The following is a 20148-nucleotide window of genomic DNA, read 5'->3' as shown; positions in this document are numbered from 1 at the left end:
ATGAATCTGTTTGTTTTCTTGGCAGTCCATGGTACAGTCAATACTCTTCTCCAGCACCACAGCTCAAAGGCATCAATTCTCCTTCTATCCTCCCTAGTCACTGTCCAACTCTCTGATGTATAAGAAGTGATTGCAAAAACCATGGCCTGTATCAGGCGCACCTTAGTCTCCAGAGAGACACTGCTGCTCTTGAGTACTTTAGAGAGGTCCCTAACAGCAGACTTTCCCATCGCAATATGTTTGATAATCATACATTCGTTAAAACATTAATTCTGGGGTCTTCAGCTTCCCCTAAAATCACAGAAGAGTATGTGGGCATTTCAATAGCCTTAATGATGTTGTGGGGAAGTGTAATGACTGACGTCAGTGAAAGGTCTTACAGTGACAGGTCGGGAGAGACTGTATGCTACACAGCACAGGGTAGTCTCAGCGAAGCACACAAGGACACTGTCCAGTTGTTTTAAACTACTGGATTTAGGCACTAAGGGAGCTCCGCTGGCATGGTACAGAAGAGGTTATGATGCTGATCAAAAGGCTGACAGTTCAAAGCCACTGACTGCCATCTTCAAGTGGTAAGCTTTCTAGTCTTACAAACAACGGAAGGTCACTGTGATGAGGTGAGCTGGTACTCTGGCCATGTTGTTTCATTTGTTTGATGGTTGGCTTGAGGCTTCATCTAACATATAAAAACCAAGTTTTGTTTTGGATTTTGCCTAGCTTTGAAAGACACGATTGATTGATTGATTGATTTTTTTTGTCCTTCAGGAGAATGCAGTGACCAAGTTAATCTGAAGAAACAGCCCTTGGTTCTACCGGATACAGGCCAGCAAAGGACTAGATAATATTTTTTTTCCTGTAAATATTTTTTTTTGTTTTATTAAGGCATTTATATACTGAAACACACTTTGTCGTGTATCATATTTGCTACTAATTTACACTGTACCTTATATATACTTCAGACTCTCACATAAATTCTCTGTCAAGAGAGAATTTTCTCAATCTTTTCTTTAGATAGCAAAGTGGGCATTAAAACATTTTTATTATAAACCAGCCGCAGCCGCTCTAGGACTAAGGCCTTGTTTAGTTTCTTGTTGTAAACGGCTTTCCCATCCATTATTGTGACTTTGCCCCAACGATGGGTGGGGATAGGCAAATAGGGTGAGACCAGTCACGCAGGCCCGTCTCGTCAATCCACAAGGAGACTGGCGGGTCTTGCCATTAAATTGAGCACCTCCAGCAGCAGAGAAGATCACCATCAGCAAAGAACAAGCAAGAGCATGCAACTCATCCTTTAGGACCAGAGTAACAGCCTGGGCCGCCGTAACAGAGACCTGAGACCCAATAGGAGATGGGAGTGATCGCTGGGACCGCTACCCCCACAGAACCAGAGCCAAGAGCCTCTGTCCAAGTTTGCTGGACAACTGGAGGACTAGTTATATAGAGCCGTAATTATTGGCAGGAATGCCATCCTTATAAAGGCGGCAAAAGAATGATGTACCTGTGAGCACATTTCAGAAGCTGTCCTGAGTGACTGTATTCTGCTATTAGGCTGGATTATAGAGCCTTCTGACATCCTCAATACGGTTCTAGGTGGTCTGTGAGCTATCTCATCGGATTTTGGACCCAGTAAAGCAGCAGGATTGGAGCAGAGATGAGTAGAAAGAGGCACAGGTGTCTGGGGACATGTCTGACCTTAAAGGAATTGGGTTTGGATTGCTGATGCTGTTGACAGGGACAGCTGCCCTTTGTGAAGTCAGTAAAGGTAAGATTTGGGCTGCCCTTGCTCTATTTACAGACCCCCTGCCCTGAGTCAAGTTTCACGCTGCCTAGAAAGAAAGAAAGACAGAAAGAGAGAGAGGAAGGAGGGAAGGAAAGAGGGAGGGAGGGAGGGAGGGAGGAAGGAAGGAAGGAAGAATTGCTAACATGTTCTAGGTTTGACTCACTGTCACCTAGAAACATCAGGAAACCCCCAACATAATGTTCTAACATCAGGGAACACCACGTGGGACAGAAACCCCACGGCTGCTGCTCCAAAATGACTGGCTGCTTTGGAGACTCAAAGTGGTTTGGAACAGCAATTCCCTGCCTTGATACTCCATTTCTCAGCCTCGTGTGTATCCTCAAGCCTCATATGCATGCACAAGCTGGACAAGGAAAAAGGAAGGCTAAAGAAGAATAACCCTGGTCTGTCCACTTGCTGTATAGACGTAACTTGTGGTTGCTGTGAAGCTGAACACTGTGACTCTGATGTGTCAAATGCAATAGTGATTACCCATGGTGGACAGTGTTTGCTGGAGCTCCCAGATTAAAACAAGCATGGAAGCAGGAGTGGCATCCACTTCCATAATAGCTTGCCTCTGGAAACACTATGAACCTGGAGAAAGGACAGAAGTTATACAGGTGTCCAACACTTTCATTCATAGGGTCACTATGAGTCACGCCTAACACTTGATGGCACTTAACAAAGAAGTGATGCCTCTGAACCATGACCCTGACACAGGTTACCAAATACACCAAGAACAAACAAATCCATCTTGATAGAAGTGCAGCCTGAATGCTTCTCAGAAGCTAGGGTGATAGGCACCGCCTCATCTGGGGGGCCATGTTATCAGAAAGGGCAGGCTCTGAGAAAGACATCATGTTTAATCTTTCTTTGATAAAGGAGAGAGCCAGTGAGGAAGAGGAAAACCTCCAGTGAAATGAGCTAGCAGAGTGGCTGCCGTGTGCCCCATCGGCCGTGAGGGTCACAAAGGACCAGAAGTGGTGAGTTCTGTCCATGACTCAGAACTGATTCGAAGGCAGCTGGCAGACAGAACAACGTCAAAGAAAGCAACCATCCACTGAAAAGAACCGAAACAGAAAGACAAGGGGAGCCGAGACCCTCATGCTGACAGACAGGACATGCACACCAGCCCTCGAATGCCAACCCCTAAACATTTCGTCTCGTTTTTTATCCAAGAATAGTAGTAAATACTATTTATGCTTCTGGATCTTGAATCACCAACATAAGATGGCAAATGGGGTCTATCCTTTATCAAGTTTCCAAAAGCATCCGGTGACAACAGAATATACCTGGACTGGAGTAAGTGTCGCTGTAAGCAATAAAATATTATGTGAAAATAAAAGACGTGCGAGGTTTTTATCAAATCTAATTATATAGGAAATAAGAGGATTTTTAAATGGTATAAATAACCATTTGCAAATAACCATGCAAAAACTGTACAAGGAGTGAGGAAGACCAAAGAAGAACTGTTGAACCATCAACTTGATAGAGATTACCGAATATGCCAAGAACTGTCAGAAGAACAAACAAATCCATCCCGGAAGAAGATATTATAAAGCAGATAATCCAAAACCAACACCAGTGCCCTTGAGACAGTGTCGATGTACAGCAAACTTAAGGGCAGGGAGAAGTGTCTGCAGAGCTTCCAAGTCTGAAAATCTATTACAGGTTTCAAGTGTCTCATCTGTCTTTGGTGGAGCAGCTGCTGGGTTAGAATCGCCGATGCCTGAGTTGCTGTCATCATTACTGGGTGCCATCCAGTCAAAAACCGACTCTTGGTGACCCTCTGAACAGCAGATCTTAACTCTGTCCCATCTTGTGCCACTCTCACTGTCTCTGACATAGTTGGGCCCACTGCTACAGAGCCACTGTGGAAATCCATCCCATTGCCAGTAGGTACCTAACCCACAGAGGCACAGGGCTCCTGGTTCATATCCAAACAGTAATCAAATAGTTCATGCAAAATTTTAGTACTTATTAAAGCAATGTACGTTTATGCTACGGTGTATATCTTAGGATTTAACCTTAAATTAAGTAAATGAATTTACTTAAGTTTTATGTCTTGTACAAACATGTACAAGATGGAGAGGAGATTCAAATTGTTGACAGCTTTATCTTGCTTGGATCCACAATTAACACACTTGGTATGAGCAGTCAGGAAATAAGGAGACACATTGCACTAGGAAAATTTGCAGTTAGGGGCCTTTCCAAATTACTGAGGAGTAGAGATGTCAGTTTGAGGACTAAGATGTGTCTGATTCAGGCCACAGTCTTTCCCATTACTAGCTATGCATCCAAGACCTGGACAAAGAATAAGGATGACAGAAAAAGAATTGACGCCTTTGAGCTGTGGTGTTGGAGAAGAGCACTGAACATCCCATGGATGGCCAAGAGAATGAACAGATATGTCTTGGAGAGGGTAAAGCCAGAGTGCTCTTTGGAGGCTAGAACGATGAGGCTTCACCTCACATACTTAGGACATGTTGCTAGGAGGGGCTATTCCTTGGAGAGGGGCGTGATGCTGGGAAGGGTGGAGGGTTGGAGAAGGAGAGGAAGACCCTTAACCAGGTGGATTGACAAAGTGACTGCTGTAACTGGCTTTTGTGTGTCAAAAAGTATGAGGACGGCGCAGGACAGGACTGGTTTCAGATCATAGGGTCACTATGAGTCATGCTCGACTTGATGGCACCTAACAACAACAACAACAACAACAACAACAATAACAAATAATGTACAAAAAAATAGAGCTGTGGTGGCCTACTGGGTAAGTAGCTGCATTACCAAACCAAAGGCAACCAAGTTCAATTCCCCCAGCTGATCCAAAGGACAGAGCCATGCAGTCTCCTCTCCTAGAGCTAAGAGCCTCTGAAAAACTGCTGGATGGTCAGCGATGAGTCAGTTGTGACTCAAGGGCACATAGCAACATAAAAAGTCATGTTCCTAGCTTTCAGGTCCTCAAATTCTTTTCTGCAACAGGACAGCGGATATTAAGAAGACAAAATTTAAAAATTAAACCTCTTTTAAATCAATGAACAGGAGTCGTCTTCTATCATTTAAAAAAAAAATCAAGTCTTTATTTAATAGTGTCCTCACTTGTCCTCTCAAGCAACAGGGCTCAGGGACTTGGAGGAACGGAAATTCTACTTCATAAAGACTAACCTTTTATCAGTTTATGAATAATATGCTTTAATACCCTAATGAGTTAACAAAAACAGAAGTAACAGAAGCAAAAACCAAACAAAACACTAAGCCAAAAACAGTTACCACATCAAAAGCATGAGTGTTCCTTATATTTAAGATGAAACAAAACGGTTTACAGTCTTAACAATGGCCTGCTTCTTGCGTATGTCTTCCAATTCAAACTGTAACCTGGTAACGTGATGTCTGCAGCAACAGTAATGTTGAAAAATGACAATTTTTTTATACAGCCTGGCCTGTTAATAACCACACTTGATGCAAACTGCTTAAGCATACCGATTGAGAGAAAAAGAGTAGCAGAATAAATTTTAAAAAGAAAATAATAAAGTTCCAAACCCAGCTACTACAGCTGCTACGGTATCAAGTACCTGAGCTTCCACACGCACCATCAGCCTGGGAACTCAGTGAGTTCTTGGCAGGTGACTCACTTTCGGTGCTTTTCTCTGAGGCTCCTAACACACGCCACGCACTGCCTTTACAGAGACCCTGATGCACTTCTCAGCCAGCCAGCCAGCCAGTCATGTCCGCGAGGCCCTGCAGGCTGGCACTAGCTCAGCACATCTTCCAGGATGAGAACATGCCCCTGAAGGTCCAAGCCCTGAAGTACCTTCAGCTAGGACGGCCAGCGCCAGGCTGGGCTTCCCCTCCGCTGGCAGCGCGTGTGGGCAGCCGCTGTGGTTTCCACGCACGTCCAACACCAGAGCTTCAGCTCCCACGATGACTGGGACAGCCGATACACAAACCACTTTCTCCAATTTATAATTTGTTATTGTTATTCTGGTTTGTTATTGTTATAGTTTGTTATTTATATGTTTGTTATAGTTTGTTATTGTTACTTATACTTTGTTGCTGTGTACCACTGAGCTAGAACCGCCCTGTGGCTGACCCTGCAGTGGGGTTTCCGAGGCAGGAAATCGCACTGGAGGACACTCCTATCTTTCTCCAGCAGAGCAGCTGGTGGGTTTGAACCACGTGCCTTTGGGTTAGCAGTGCAGCTCTTTACCACTAGGCTACCATTAGCAGTGCAGCTCTTTACCACTAGGCTACCAAAGTGCCTTTGATTTGCTGAGCAACCTGTTTCTGTAGATGAGCTTGACTATTTGCTTAGAATGGGGATTTTTTTCTTTTTCTCCTAAAAAAAGTAGTGGTGGGGGTACTGCTCTATACGCAGTGTCTAAAATTAGGGCTTCCCCAGACCCCCACCAGGTTGGCTCTCCTGCCATCAAAGGTGGGCACGGTGCTCACGCCACGCCTGGAAGCGGGGGCACACATGTGTTCACAAGCACAGGCGACACGCAGGCAACAGGGACGGGGCTGCTCAAAGCTGAGTGAAGACGTGCCCGTGTATTATTAAGGTGGGAAAAGCCAGAAAGGTTCCCCAGAGCAAACTATCAGAGAGGAAAGTCACCGCTACAGACTAACAAACCAGCACAGATAACTGTTAAAGAAGAACAAGAAAGCAAGTTGAGAGGAAAGATGAAAACAAAGGAGGAGGAAATGAAATAGTGTATCTTTAAAAAATAAAGAAAACTACAAAGGCAAGTAGCTTTATGTGCTTGAGAAAATGCTGTGCCTTTGTAAAACTCTCAGAATGAGCTGCATCGAGGATCCCCCTTTCCTAAACTTCTTCGTTCGGGGGAACTGCAGTCGGTTTAATTAGACTGAAATGCATATTATTTCCTAAGCAGGTGCACGGAGGGTCGGCGAGGTCGGGGCACTGCAGCCAGCAGCTGTTAACCAGAAGGCCGCCCGGCAGACAGGCCTGCTCGGTGATCCGCTTCCGAAAACCCAGCCGCCAGTGCCGACCCTCTGAGCACAGGTCTGCTCTGGTGCATGGGGTCGGCACACGACAGAAGCACCTGACAGATGGGCAGATGCAGCGGGGAGCACGCGCAGGTGGGAGGCCTGGGGTTCAGGAGTGTCCCTGAGCAAAGGGAAGATGGACGCATCCTAATGGTATCCATAAATGTCAGAGTCTCAGGAGGCGTCCACGTAGCCCACCACCCGGCTGTAATCTGCTCCCTTCCACAGACACACAGACACGCTCGAGAAATGTGCCCTCCACCAATTCCACAACATACTTACACATAGACACACACACACACACACACACACACACACACACACTGCACACAACCACCACTCAGCTTTAATCTGCATCTTTATGTGGATACAGAGACACACTCAAGAAGTGTTCCACACGTCTACTTCTCCCATTCCACTATACATATACACATACACTCACACATATACATACATATATATACACACATATATACATACATATATATTTACACACACACAGTGTGCTCACAATTGACCATTCTGCTTTATCCACTTTGCTGCATATACACACAAGTGTGCTTAATGACCCACCACTCCCCTATACACACACACACACGCACGGACGCTCTGTACCCACAATTTCCCTACACACCCAAGAAGTGTGCTCACTCCCACTACCCTGGTTCACTCCCTTACACACACACACAGTGCTCACGGTCCACTATTCTGGCTGACTGAGTCCCTTACACAGACACATAGAGAGACACACACACGTGCACATAGGCATGCATGCATGTTCAGAATCTGTAATTAAATGGTGGTGTGATTTTCTAAAGGTATCAAGTTTTCTGGGACAGCTGAACCAGACGTGTTCAGCCCCTGTGGCAGCGCACACTGGCGGCTCACCTCGGAGTAGGCCAGCGTGATGTGCTCGTATATGCCCTGGTGGTGGTGGATGGCATCTTCTAGGTCCTGCAGCTCCGACGGGAGGTCGACCTCGCCACAGGCTTTGCACCACGAATCCACGTTGCTCATATACTTGTGAGGAAAACAAAAAAAGAGTGTTTAAATCAACAGCTGCTTCACTATGAAGTGGGAATTTTCTAATGAGGTTCAGAAAATTAGGAGAGAGGAGAGAGATCTTAAACCTTGGTGAACATGAGAGAAGGTGATAGTGACATCTCACTTGGACTGGGGGCTTTTCTTCCTCACGACATCAAATAACAAGTTTCAAGAAGTCTCTGACCAAAATTAATCTGCAAGCAGCTCTGCTTTAACCTAAAGGACTGTATCCTTTTTTTTCCTGACAGAAGCTAAGCTCATTAAATTTGAATTTCAGAACTTGCGGCTGGATGGCGAGACAGCCTGCCTTGTGAACTAATGCCCACTGAACTCAGGAAAGGGGGAGGCAGGGTTCAATCACATCCAATCCTGTCAAGATTACCAGCGCAGCTTCCTGTCACTAGGCCACTAGAGCTCCCTGACAGTAAGCTCAATAGTCTCCTAACACCATAAATCAAAGGCACTACATGCTGACTTGGAAAAATGTCTTTATGCAAACCTCAGGAGAAATCATGTCACAGAAAATACTTGTTTTCTCAGGATTTCAAACATAACTACAACCAGAGCAAGCACAGAGAACCAGTTCATTCCCTCCTCCTTCTTTACGGTGCCTTACTGATAAGGTCTACGAGAACTAAACCTACTTCATACCCCTTCTCCTCACACGCATGTAAAAAAGAGAGGGACTCTGTGTGTTTGTGTGCATATGTGTGTGTGTGTGTGTGAGAGAGAGAGAGAGAGAGAGAGAGTATGTGAGTGAGTGTGTCTGTGTAATTACTGAGGCATTTGTCTAAGTATTTCCTGGGTGAAATATTTTATTAATGTCATTTAGCTCAAGTTTGGTGATTCTAATTATTACTGATCCCTATTCTTTAACCTCTTGCACTAATGCATCGAAGGCCAGGGAACAGATTACTAGAAACCCTTTACAGATACGAACTGACTGAGGTTAATCATCACCATGAATAAATCACCAGGTCAAGTCAGCGAGTAATTGCTCCTGGACAACAGTCATTCCAAGATGTCATAAGGGAAGAAGAGTTACAATCTATTCTTCAAGAAAGCCTGGGATGTTTCTGATACAGCTAAACGAACATGGGGCTTAATTCCATAGTAAGTCAAAATTACTGTATCAAAACAACTATTTAAATGTTTGGAACTACAATTTGAAAGCAAACAAAAAAGAGTCATTCAATCTATCTATAACTCAAGCTAAGTATCTTGCAACTCTTCAAAGTCACCAAAGAGGGTACAGATAACATTTATCTGAGGTGAAAAAAGCAAGCTGGGTTTTAATTACATAAGGGAAGGATGGTTTGCATGTGGAAATGGGCTAATGAAAGAATTCTAGACAGCTTCATTCACGGAAAGGAATCCAATGACCGGATTAATCCTGGCCATGGATTTACAGCCTATTTTCAAGCATCATTTTTCTATCATTTACTAGATAGCAACTGTAGAATCCAAAGTGAGGCAAGCTTTACCCCGAACGGCTTTCTCAAAGACGGCACAGCTTCAGGGCAAGAAACAAAAGCTACCATTCCTGTTCTGAGGACGATGTAACATGTTCCCCACATATAAAAGGATTCTTATGGTCAAGGACGCTCTGGTAATTTAAGGAGCTGTGCTGCCAACCCAAAGGCACACGGTTTGAATCCGCTAGCTTTCACTTAGTGGTGAAAGATGGGCAATCTCCTCCCATGTGACTTACTGCCCTTTAAAATCCACTGAGGGGTGGGGAGGGAGTTCAGCCATGGGTTGGTTCCAACTTAACGGTACCTATTGAAAACCACATGGTCAAGGTCTCGCCTCAAAGTTCAACAAGTACCTACAAGACAGACCCTCTGAGAGTCTTTAATGTGATGACGCGTCTCGTGAAAGGGAACAGTTAGCATCCAAACTAGTAATACCACTCTAGTGTGTGTGTCCCTATCCCAACACCTAGACACATCCTGATGAGACCCGGGTACTGCTGACGCCTGCCCCACACTCTAGACTGCAGGGGACGCTGCTGATGCCTGCCCCACACTCTAGACTGCAGGGGACGCTGCTGACGCCTGCCCCACGCTCTAGACTGCAGGGGACGCTGCTGACGCCTGCCCCACGCTCTAGACTGCTGGGGACGCTGCTGACGCCTGCCCCACACTCTAGACTGCTGGGGACACGGCTGACGCCTGCCCCACGCTCTAGACTGCTGGGGACATGGCTGACGCCTGCCCCACGCTCTAGACTGCTGGGGACGCTGCTGTTGACGGTTGCACCACACTCTAGATTGCTGGTGGGCTTGTGCCAATAGTGGCCACTGTGAGCACCTTCCAACCCAGAGGGCGCCTCTTCCATTGCTACGTCAGACAATATTCAGCTGTCCCTGGCGGGTTACACAGCCAACCAGAATGCTAGGGGTTCTACTCCACCAAGAGGTCGCTAGGAATACAGTGTGATGATCTCCCGAAGACTCTGCTAACGAAAAGGAACACAGTCCCATCCTGACACCGGGGTACCAAGATTCAAAACTGACTTGACACCAACTAGTTGTTGGGTTTTTACTATCTTGAGAAATACAAGGTGGACCTGCAACTCAGGGCACCAGCATAAGGCATGACACTGAGCAGACGATGACAGGAGGTCCCGGTGCTCAGAAGGTCAAATGTGTGACCCCAGAGTCGGCCAGGGCGGGGGTGAGGACAGGGAAGGTGAGGAGCTCGAGTCTCCCTGATGACAAGTTCGAGGCTGCTCCCGAACGGGGTTCTGTGTCCCTAAGTTAATATAGGATAAAGATGTCAGCCAGACTGCAGGAAGAAGGAAAGCAGCAGAGGGAGAAGTTGAATTATTTGACCAGCACATTCATTTCCATCAGTATCTATTCCGAGGCTCTCTGTCTGCGGGCACTGGGGGCTCCAGCCTGGGTGTGTCCAGCTGCTCTGAGTGCTCTGTCCCCCCGACCCATCGCTTGGACCCCAGAAGTTAGGGGAGGCCATGTTCACCATCCTTCATTCCCACCACCCTCTAAGGAACTTCTGAAGAGCACAAAGGGCTCGTCCAACTTAGGAGACAAGAGGTAGAAATTGTCTAGAATGTGCATGTTTAAAATAATGACTTAATTGTCTTTTTCTCTTCTTTGAGACACTGTAATTAGAAAATGAAAATGTGATCCAAATATGTACATATGTGTGTGAGTGCATCTACATATAAACACACTTCCCCAGAAACAAACACACGTGAAGCATATATCCAGGAATTTCTGTGACTATGCTACTGAGAAAAACCTAACAAAAGCCAGTTCTATTCAGATACAAGTGAGACGGCCATGGCCATGTATTAGAATTAACTCCAGAGTAAGATAAAGAACAACTTCATCTTTCTTAGATTCACAATTAGCACCCTTGGTCAGGAAATAAGGAGACACACTGCACTGGGAAAATCGGCAGTTAGGGACCTTTCAAATTACTGAGGAGTAATGATGTCAGTTTGAGGACTAAGGTGCGCCTGATCCAGACCATGGTCTATGTAAGAACTTTCTATGCATCAGAGAGCTGAACAATGACTAAGAAGGACAGAAGAATTGATGTTTACAAATTATGGTGCTGGAGAAGAGTCTTGAACATACCATGGACGGCCAAGAAAACAAACAAGTCTGTCTTAGAGAGGGTGAAACCAAGTCTCTCCTTGGTGGCTAGGATTTTGAAGTTCCATCTCACATGCTTTGGACATGTAGCCAGGAGGGACGGGTTCATGGAGAAGGACAACATGCTTGGAAGGGTGGAGGGACAGCACAGGAGAGGAAGACTCCGGATGAGATGGATTGAGACAGTGCTAGGGCAATGGGGGTAGGTGTATCGGAGTTGGTGAAATGCGCTCAGGACAGGGCCGGCTTCAGAAGTGTTGTCCATAGTGTCACTATGACTCTCTGGCAACTTGATGGCACATAACAACAACAAATTTTGTAAGCATTTGTGGCTCCTGACTGCCACACTGAACACTGCATCTTTAGATAGAAGATTTAACACAAAAAACCCCAAACACAATAAAAGTGACAATTTTAAGAAATAGCTGCAACTGCCAGAAGCACCCTCTTTGGGTCAGCAGTGCGACTCCCCAGGAACTATGCACCAGAGTTATTTTGGGGTTTTTTTTTTTTGCCCCCTCCTTAGAGTTTTTTAGTAGAGTCAAGGCATTTTAGTTCTTTATTACAAAAATATCATTCCAGTCACACTTGTAAAAAGCATCATCTTAACATGAGAAAATTGTCCCAAGGATAAACCCCATGACCAGAAAAATAAAACAAAAGACAACGACTGGAGCCAGCAGCCATTGGCTACTGGTCAGAGGCTACGATATGGTGACCATGCTACCAAGACTCCAACCAGAGTACTAATCCCACACCTACACTAGAGACGAGGACGTGAGATGTGGAGACATCTCTGGAAGGCAGGATGTGTGTGAACAAACCATCGCTCTTATCTGGTTTCCCTCCAGATCTGTGTCAATAAAAACATCTGCAAACACAAACACAAGGACACCCACAGAAACAGGAATGTGGCTCTGTGTACACGTCTCCAGGCTGGGGTGCTGGAGTCCCCAACTGCAGAGAAGGAAGCTGCAGCTAGTAAGACCATGAGCCACGGCAGGGAACCTGGCAGCCCTGTGTCCTTCTTATCAGATTGACGTTTCTACTGAGAGCTCTGGATGTGGGTCAAAGCTACTGTGGACACAAGTCACAAAGACAGCGTTTAACACAGGGAACCTTGTCTGTGCTAGTCTCTCAGTGAGGGGAAACTGCTTTAGTGGATCAGGTCTTTACCACGTGTTAGAATTTTAAGAACTTTATTTTTGTTTGGAGTGAGGCAAGAAGAATAGCACAGTGTGCTGGGAGGGAAGGACTCATGTTCTAAGAAAGCCTTCTGCCGTGTCTTACCTGGAAGTCTTAACTCCCTGGAGCAGGCCGCATGCCCCGCACAAGGTCTGTAACTGATTCCAGCACATTCTTCACCAGATCATTCTGTCCCTAAGCTCTGACTGGCCTACCCCCTGGCCACTTTCCATGCATGCACTGTTAGAACTCACACGGGACCCCATAAAACTCTACTTAGTGATAATTTCGGATAATTTTGTTTCCTTCTAAGCCATAAACTACAGCAATTCATTTTAACAAAATAAAACATTCAAGACTCTTCTATGCTGGCTGTGTTTGACATTTTTTATAACACTTGGGGGAAACGACCCAAGGTGCCCACACTTTAGATTATTTTCAGGCAAGTCAAAGCAGAAATTGAACTTCTAGGAGTATTGACTATCTTGAAACCCACCATATTCATGAAGAGAGATTTGCTCTATGAAGTTATGCTTGAGATGATATGTCACTCTCCCAAGCAGCTCATTCTGCATCTAACATACTCATGCCATCAGAATGCCCTCTCTGGGTATCGTGTCCAATTTACATACATCTGGTCCCACAAGGCTGTCACATTCCAATTTACACACCTTGGCGACAGAGGTAGATACATTCTATAATATACTATGAAGTAGACATTTACTCATGGACCGTATTTCCATTTCTACTGCACCTAACTCCTATTTCTATTGCAGATGACATAAGATGAACCTTACTACCATGCTCAATGAGTAGATCAGTGGTGGCCACAGAGTTCATGGTCAATACTGTCTTTATACTCGCTGTCTTACGTGAATCTGCCTTAGAAGAACACAGCCAGAGAAGCAAGGACGGTGAGGCTTCGCTTTACATCCTTTGGGTACGTGACCGAGAGGGGCCAGTCCTTGGGAAAGGACCTCAAGCTTGGAAAAGGGGAGGCTCCACAGAAGGAAGACCCTCGATGACATGGACTGACAAAACGATGTAGACGATGCAGAATCAGGCGGCTTCCAGTCGGTTGTTTGTGGAGTCACTGGAGTAGAAACTAAGCAAATGCAATGGCACCTAACAACAACAGCTTGAGGGTATCAACCTGCTGGTGTGCTTTCACTATTCTTTCACCATAAAACTGGTTAAATGCTCAACAAACGAATGGATAGAGAAGCTGTGGTATATCCACACATTAAAATACTATGCAGCATTGAAAACCAAGGAATGCATGAAATATTATGCAAGATGGGTGACCCTGGAGGACATTCTGCTGAGTGAAATATCTCAGTCACAAAAGGATAAATCTTGCATAGGGCCACTGCTGTTAAACGGGACTGACATCAGGGTTGAGGGAAGACAGAAAAGGAGGGGAAGAATGATGTATACTACATTGAACAGATGAGGGAGAGAACTGTTTAAAAGGGACATAAGAATGGGTATTCTTGTCATAACAGAAGAAGTCCAGAGTGAAGGCTGCATAGTGGAGTGGACTTGGGGGGAGGAATTGCATAACAATTAAAGAGTTTTTCTTTCTTTTCAAGGAGAAGAGTGAATTGGAGGGATGGGGGAGGGAGAAAAGTGCAACAATGAATGACTGGAAACAGAAAAAACAAAACAAAACAAAAACCCAAACAAGTATAAAGAGAGTAAGTGGAAAAGCCTTTACTATTGAGCCTCAAAGCCCCTGCTCTTGGCTTCTACATGAGGCTATTAAGACTTACTTCTCCTTAATTCTACTGTTTCCTCTCTTGCCTCTCATGTTAAGAGTTTCTAAGAGTTGAGGTCACAACCAATTAACATCTTGCACAACTTCTGACTGCTTTCTTGAAATCCCACCGAAAGCTCACTTTACTGACTTCTTCAGTTCTCACCAGAACTGGTCTCGGGATCAGAGATACTATTTCCTCCCTGGGGAGCATCAGTGCCAATGCCTACTAACATGTTCTTGTTGTTGTTATGTGACTCTGACCCACAGTGACCCTATGAACAATGGCCTGGACCCTTCCCTATCCTGAGCCAATCTCACTGTTACTAACACACCTGCCCACATTGCCACAGTCGTTGACTCAAACCATCTCACCAGGGATCTTCCCTCCTGCAGTGTCCCTCCACCCTTCCAAGCATGATGTCCCTCTCCAAGGACTGGTCCCTCCTGGCAACATGCTTGAAGGATGTGAGACAGTGCTTCAAAATCCCTGTCTCTAAGGAGCAACCTGGTCTCACCTTCTCCAGAACAGCCCTATGAACCTAGTTCTCCCCAAATCCATCCCTGAGGAAGGCATAACCACATTTCTCTGTTAAATTAAGCAGCCACTGGCCTCTTCCCTACATGGTCTCATAGTGACTGGAAGTCCCCACCTGATTTAACCACAACTAGAAAAGGCCTTTCTCCACTGGCATATCTCGTATAATAAAGCTCACACCACAAACCATTCTCCTTCTGCGGCTTTGCAGGGTGTGTTTACATAAGTTTGCACAATGAAAGAGTTGGAGGAATAGAATACAACAGCGTGGTCACTGCTGTCCCGGTGGAACTAACTCAGAGAGGACCCTCAGTGGGTTTTCAGAGACTGTAAATTGCACGAGAAGAGACTGCCCATCTTTCTCTCATGGAGCTGTGGGTGGATTCGAACTGCTGGAGAGGAACTGCCTCTGGGTTAAGAGCACAAGTCCTTACAATCTAACCGTTACCTCCTTAAAGTGATACTATGAAAAGCACATCTGCAAATGAAGTCAGTTATCAAGTCAGAAGACAAGGACTGTGGAGAAGAGTTTGGAAAAACGGCCCGCCCCCAAAGCCATTTTCCGTCCTGCCCCCGGCTGCCAGAGCCAGCCTCCCACACTGCAGGAAAACTAGATGCGCCCTTTTCCACGCTCCCCCGCAGCCTGGAAGTGGGCGTGCACCCCAATCCGGTCAAGCGGAGCTGGTGGCACAGTGCTGAGGGAGCAGGGCTTCCTGGAAAGAAGGCTCCTGGCTAAAAACAGGAGACAAGGACGCCTCACATCCCTGCCTCCAGTCAGCGCTGTGGCATCCTCCAGTGACCATCAGGGGAAGGTCAAGAAAGCCTGAGAGGGGCAGACCTCAGCCCTGACAGAGCTGTACAACTTGATCAACCCTGCTGTTGTTGCTGTTGTTAGGTGGCGTCAAGTACAACTCAAAGCGACTCTACGAACCACAGAACTCCACACTGTCCTACACTGCACCATCCTCATCAACTCAGACACACCTGAGGCCCTTGCTGCGGTCACTGCGTCAATCCACCCGGTTTGAGGGTCGTCCTCTCCTTCGCTGACCCTCCACACTTCCCAGCACGGTGTTCCTTCCTAAGGAATTGCCCCTGTGGTGGCCCCAAGGTCAGGAGCTGCACTGCCAGCCTGAAGGTTGTTGTTGTTCTTAAGTGCCATTGAGTCGTAGGCAACTCACAGCAACGCTATGAACGAAAGTCCTCGACTAACACTTGCGTGCGTGACTTTCATCCTCTCTCCAGGTTCACAGGGTTTTTCAGAGGCAAGCTATTTACAGAAGTGGATGCCATTCCTGCTTCCAAGCTTGTTTTACCTGGGGAGCTTCCCCCAACACCATCCACCATGGGTAACTGTTATTGCATTTCACATATCAGTGTCACAGTGTTCAGCTTCACAGCGACCACAAGTTACCTCTGTACGGCAAGTGGACACACCAGGGCTATACGACCTAGAAGAATGTTTGAACAAAAACAATGAAAAACAGGCCCGAGGGCCGCAGATCAGAGTCAACCACCTTTGGCTTGGTAGCATCGCATTCAGGCCACTAGGCCAACTGGTCTCTCTGTGTGTTGTTAAATGCCGTCTAATCACAGGTGACTCATAGTGACCCTATGAACAAAAGTCCTCAGCACTTGTGTGACTTCCGTCCTCTCTCCAGGTTCATAGGGCTTCCAGAGCAAGCTATTTATGGAAGTGGATGCTACTCCTGCTTCCAAGCTTATTTTAACCAGGGAGCACCACCAAATACTGTCCACCATGGGTAACCGTTATCACATTTGACACATCAGTGTCACAGTGTTCAGCTTCACAGCGACCCCAAGTTACCCTGAAGGTATGTGGTTCAAATTCACCAGCTGCTCCTTGGGAGAAAGATGGCCAAGCTCCTCCCACGCGATTCACGGCCTCAGAAAACCCCCTGGAGGGTCAGCCATGGGTTAGTTCCAACTCGACAGGACACAACAAAGACACAGCCGAAGTACGTGAGATGAAGCTGCTTCCGTCTTGTCGTCAAGGAGCGCTCTGCCCACACTTTCTCCAAGACAGCTATCTGCTGCCTATCTTTGCAACTTTGTGGTTTTTTGTTTTGGTTGGGGGGGGGGGGTAAAACGTCCTGGTCCAGATTTTTTTACCTTTTACCAAATCCACTGGCACTGTGACGATTCCTATTCTAAGCGACCCTCCAATCGGAATTCTGAGGTTTTTTATGGGAAGAAACAAGTCATTGCTACTGCTGAGTGGCGAGGGGATTCGAACCACTCACCTTTAAGTTAGGACCTAATGTGTTATGAGTTTCATCACCAGGGCTCCTTACTTAGAGCCAAAGAACCCTAAATGGACTGACTAATAAGGAGATAATAATAAGAAGAAGATGCAAAATGATAACAAGAAGAGGAAGAGCAGCTTCCCCTCGTCACTGCTCTCAGCTGCCATCAAGTCCCTCCCGGTAGCCCCACATACACACTCACAGCCTAGAAACACTCCAGCTGCCAGGGGTTCAGCCTCGCGGGAACAGATTACTACCTGCTGAGGTACCTCGGGATAGGTCTGAACAACCTTCTGTGTTACCCAGAGACTCTTAGACCGAGAGTTTTCATTACTAATTTAAATCTGAAGGGGAGAGAGACCCTGGACTTAAATACATCACCTGCAGTGGTTAACATGCTTATTAACTGAATGTCAGGGCCAAGGAGCTGCTCTCCCTCTTCCTCTCCCAGGACAGCCACAGTGATGATGAAAACAGCAGCTGCAACTGTTTATCTCTGTTAGGGCTGCAAAACTATTTCAACTCCTTTTCCCATGAATAACTATCCACGACTCCCGACCTGCTCCTCTCTCCTGTAGCAAGCAGATGCTACATCGTCACTCCCCAATTTCCTTGTAAGATAATATAAAGCACCACTCTAACTGTTAAGTAGCTGCTGGTCTCTACTTTAGAGTCAGCCCAGTGGTTTCTCCTCAATAAACAGTCTTCTTGGCCTGATCTGAGTTCTGTCCTTCCTCGGAGACCTCACATGGAAGCAGCCTCTTTTCTCCTGTAAGGAAGACAGTGCCCAGCGTGGGAGATGCAGATACTGACCTGCCACTTAGCGCTACAATAGTACATAGCAGGTGTAGATGAGGAATCGCCTCTTGCGTGACTTACAGCCTTGGAAACTGGAGGCTCACCTACGAGCTGGTTCTGCCTTAATGGCAATCAGAGAGATATACTTGGCAGAATATCACTTTAAAGACTAAGGTGCACCTCAGCCAAGCCATGGTATTTTCAATTGCTTCACATTCATTGTAAAAGTTGGGATAACATAAACAACGTTGGGAATAAGGAAAACAGAAAAATTCTTGGTGCCTTTGAATCGTGGTATTGATGAAGAACACTGAATATATCATAGACAGTCAAAAGAATAAAGAAATCTGTCTTAGCAGAAGTGCTCTTTAGAAGGAAGGATGCTGAGACTTTGTCCCATATACTTAGTATATAATTATCAGTGCTTGGAAAAGGACATCACTCTTGGAAATGTCCATGAAGTATAAGAAAACCCTGAAAGAGATGGACTAACAAACACCATGAGGGGAACAATGGGCTTAAACACAGCAGAGATTGGGAGAGTGGCACCGGACAGGGCAGGGCTGTGATCTGCTGCTAGGAAAGTGGCCAGGAATCACAGCCAACTCGACAGCCCCAGCAACATCCACCCGGAACCAGGCAGCGCATGATATGATTTATATGATAAAGGGGCCTCTCCCACTAAGTACTTGGATTCACATTTTATTAGAGCTCTAGTGGCCTAGTGGCAAGAAGCTGCGCTGCAATCCTGAAGGCACACAGTTCAAATCCACCAGCTGCTCTGTGGAGGATGATCTCTTCCCGTGTGATTAAACGCCTCTGAAAACCCTCTGGAGGGTCAGCTACAGGTCAGATCTGACTCGATGATAAACAACAATTACTACTAAGGAACAGAGAGGTTTTACAACTAGCCTGAAGCTGCACAGCAAGGAGGAAGAGAGCTGAGATTTCACCAAGTGGGGAAGTGCTCCCCAAGCTCACGATCTTAAGGCCAGGCAGGCCATCCAGATAGCCCTGCTGGCATCACTGGAGGAGGGGACATCCTGGTTCCCATCCAGCCTGGTTCCCATGCAGTGGGCTGTGGGGTCCAGGCACTGACCTTCTCCGCCTTCTGGTGGAAGATGGAGGACATGTCCAGAAGGGTGCTCCGCTCATCCAGGGCCGCTGCGAACGCCTTCCACTCCTGCTCCAGCTGGTTCGCGATCTGCTTGATCTGCTGGGAGGCGTAGTGGCCGGACTCCACCAAGCGATTGGCCACCGACATGATGCGGTTGATGTTCACGTACACATTCTGCAAAGGGGGCCGAGGAGCAGAGCTGGTCAGGGGAAGCCAGTCAGTAAAAACCACCCTGCCTGTCAACACAGGATCACCTGACCTGTGACATTATCCATATCTGCTGACTGGATTTCCATAAACCCTTAAGTGTGGGTTTCAATGTCTGTTTAAAACTGTGAAGTTGCAAATCGGCTCACTGAACGGCATCACTGTTAGGCACAAAGCAGTCAGATACACAAGTGCGTGTGTGCAAAAACAGTATTACTCACATTTTGGCCCCAGACGCTGAAAAATACAGTGCAGACGGCAAGCGTGCTGACAGGCAGTCACCCAGAACTGAAGGAACCAGAACTTTCATTTCTAACTAGAACCCAGAAACTGAAAAAAAGGGGCCCTTAGCAATGGAAAGCTATTTGTGTGAATACAATTCTCTCCCTTCTACCTAAAACCAAGTCATTTTTTTTGAATGCCAATAAAAAGCTTTGTGTAAACAGATCCATTTTCTCCCAGAAATATAAACAGAGGTAGAGTCACAACAAGGCTGTTTTCAAACTTCAATAAGGCTTTCCCTCCCCCACACACTGTTGAAATTTCGCCAAGTCAAGCAGAGTTCACCAAAAAAAAAAATAAAAATGAAAGGCAAAACAACACAACAACAAAAACCTCTCTTTCTAAAACCACTTCTCACTATGGTATTTCTCTGGACACTTTCAATCCTTCTCTTATGAAGTGTAGTGGTGCAGTAAGAGAACAGCTGTGGCTCACGGCAGAATTCCCTGCCATGCAGGGGACCCAGGTTCAAGTCCCAGGAAGTGCACTTTATAGGCAAAAAAAAAAAAAAAAAAAAAATCCTGGCATATTTGGTGAGGACCTTC

The 20148-nt window shown here is 46.2% G+C and overlaps 1 protein-coding gene across 1 annotated transcript in view; it reads right to left on the bottom strand.

Annotated features, from left to right (window-relative positions):
* Window positions 1-20148, bottom strand: part of TRIO (trio Rho guanine nucleotide exchange factor) — a 404313-nt gene that overhangs the window by 246581 nt on the left and 137584 nt on the right. The window contains exons 8-9 of the mRNA XM_006895017.1: window positions 19097-19288; window positions 7673-7804 (exon numbers count right to left, since the gene is read on the bottom strand). Of these exons, the coding sequence (XP_006895079.1) occupies window positions 7673-7804; window positions 19097-19288 (324 nt within the window). The remainder of the gene's footprint in view (window positions 1-7672; window positions 7805-19096; window positions 19289-20148) is intronic.

This window comes from Elephantulus edwardii, unplaced genomic scaffold, assembly GCF_000299155.1.
Source record: "Elephantulus edwardii isolate Elephantulus edwardi_28Jun2011 unplaced genomic scaffold, EleEdw1.0 scaffold00153, whole genome shotgun sequence".
Classification (NCBI taxonomy): domain Eukaryota; kingdom Metazoa; phylum Chordata; class Mammalia; order Macroscelidea; family Macroscelididae; genus Elephantulus; species Elephantulus edwardii.
Note: the sequence above shows the minus strand (reverse complement) of the source record. Positions and strands in the feature narration are given on the sequence as shown.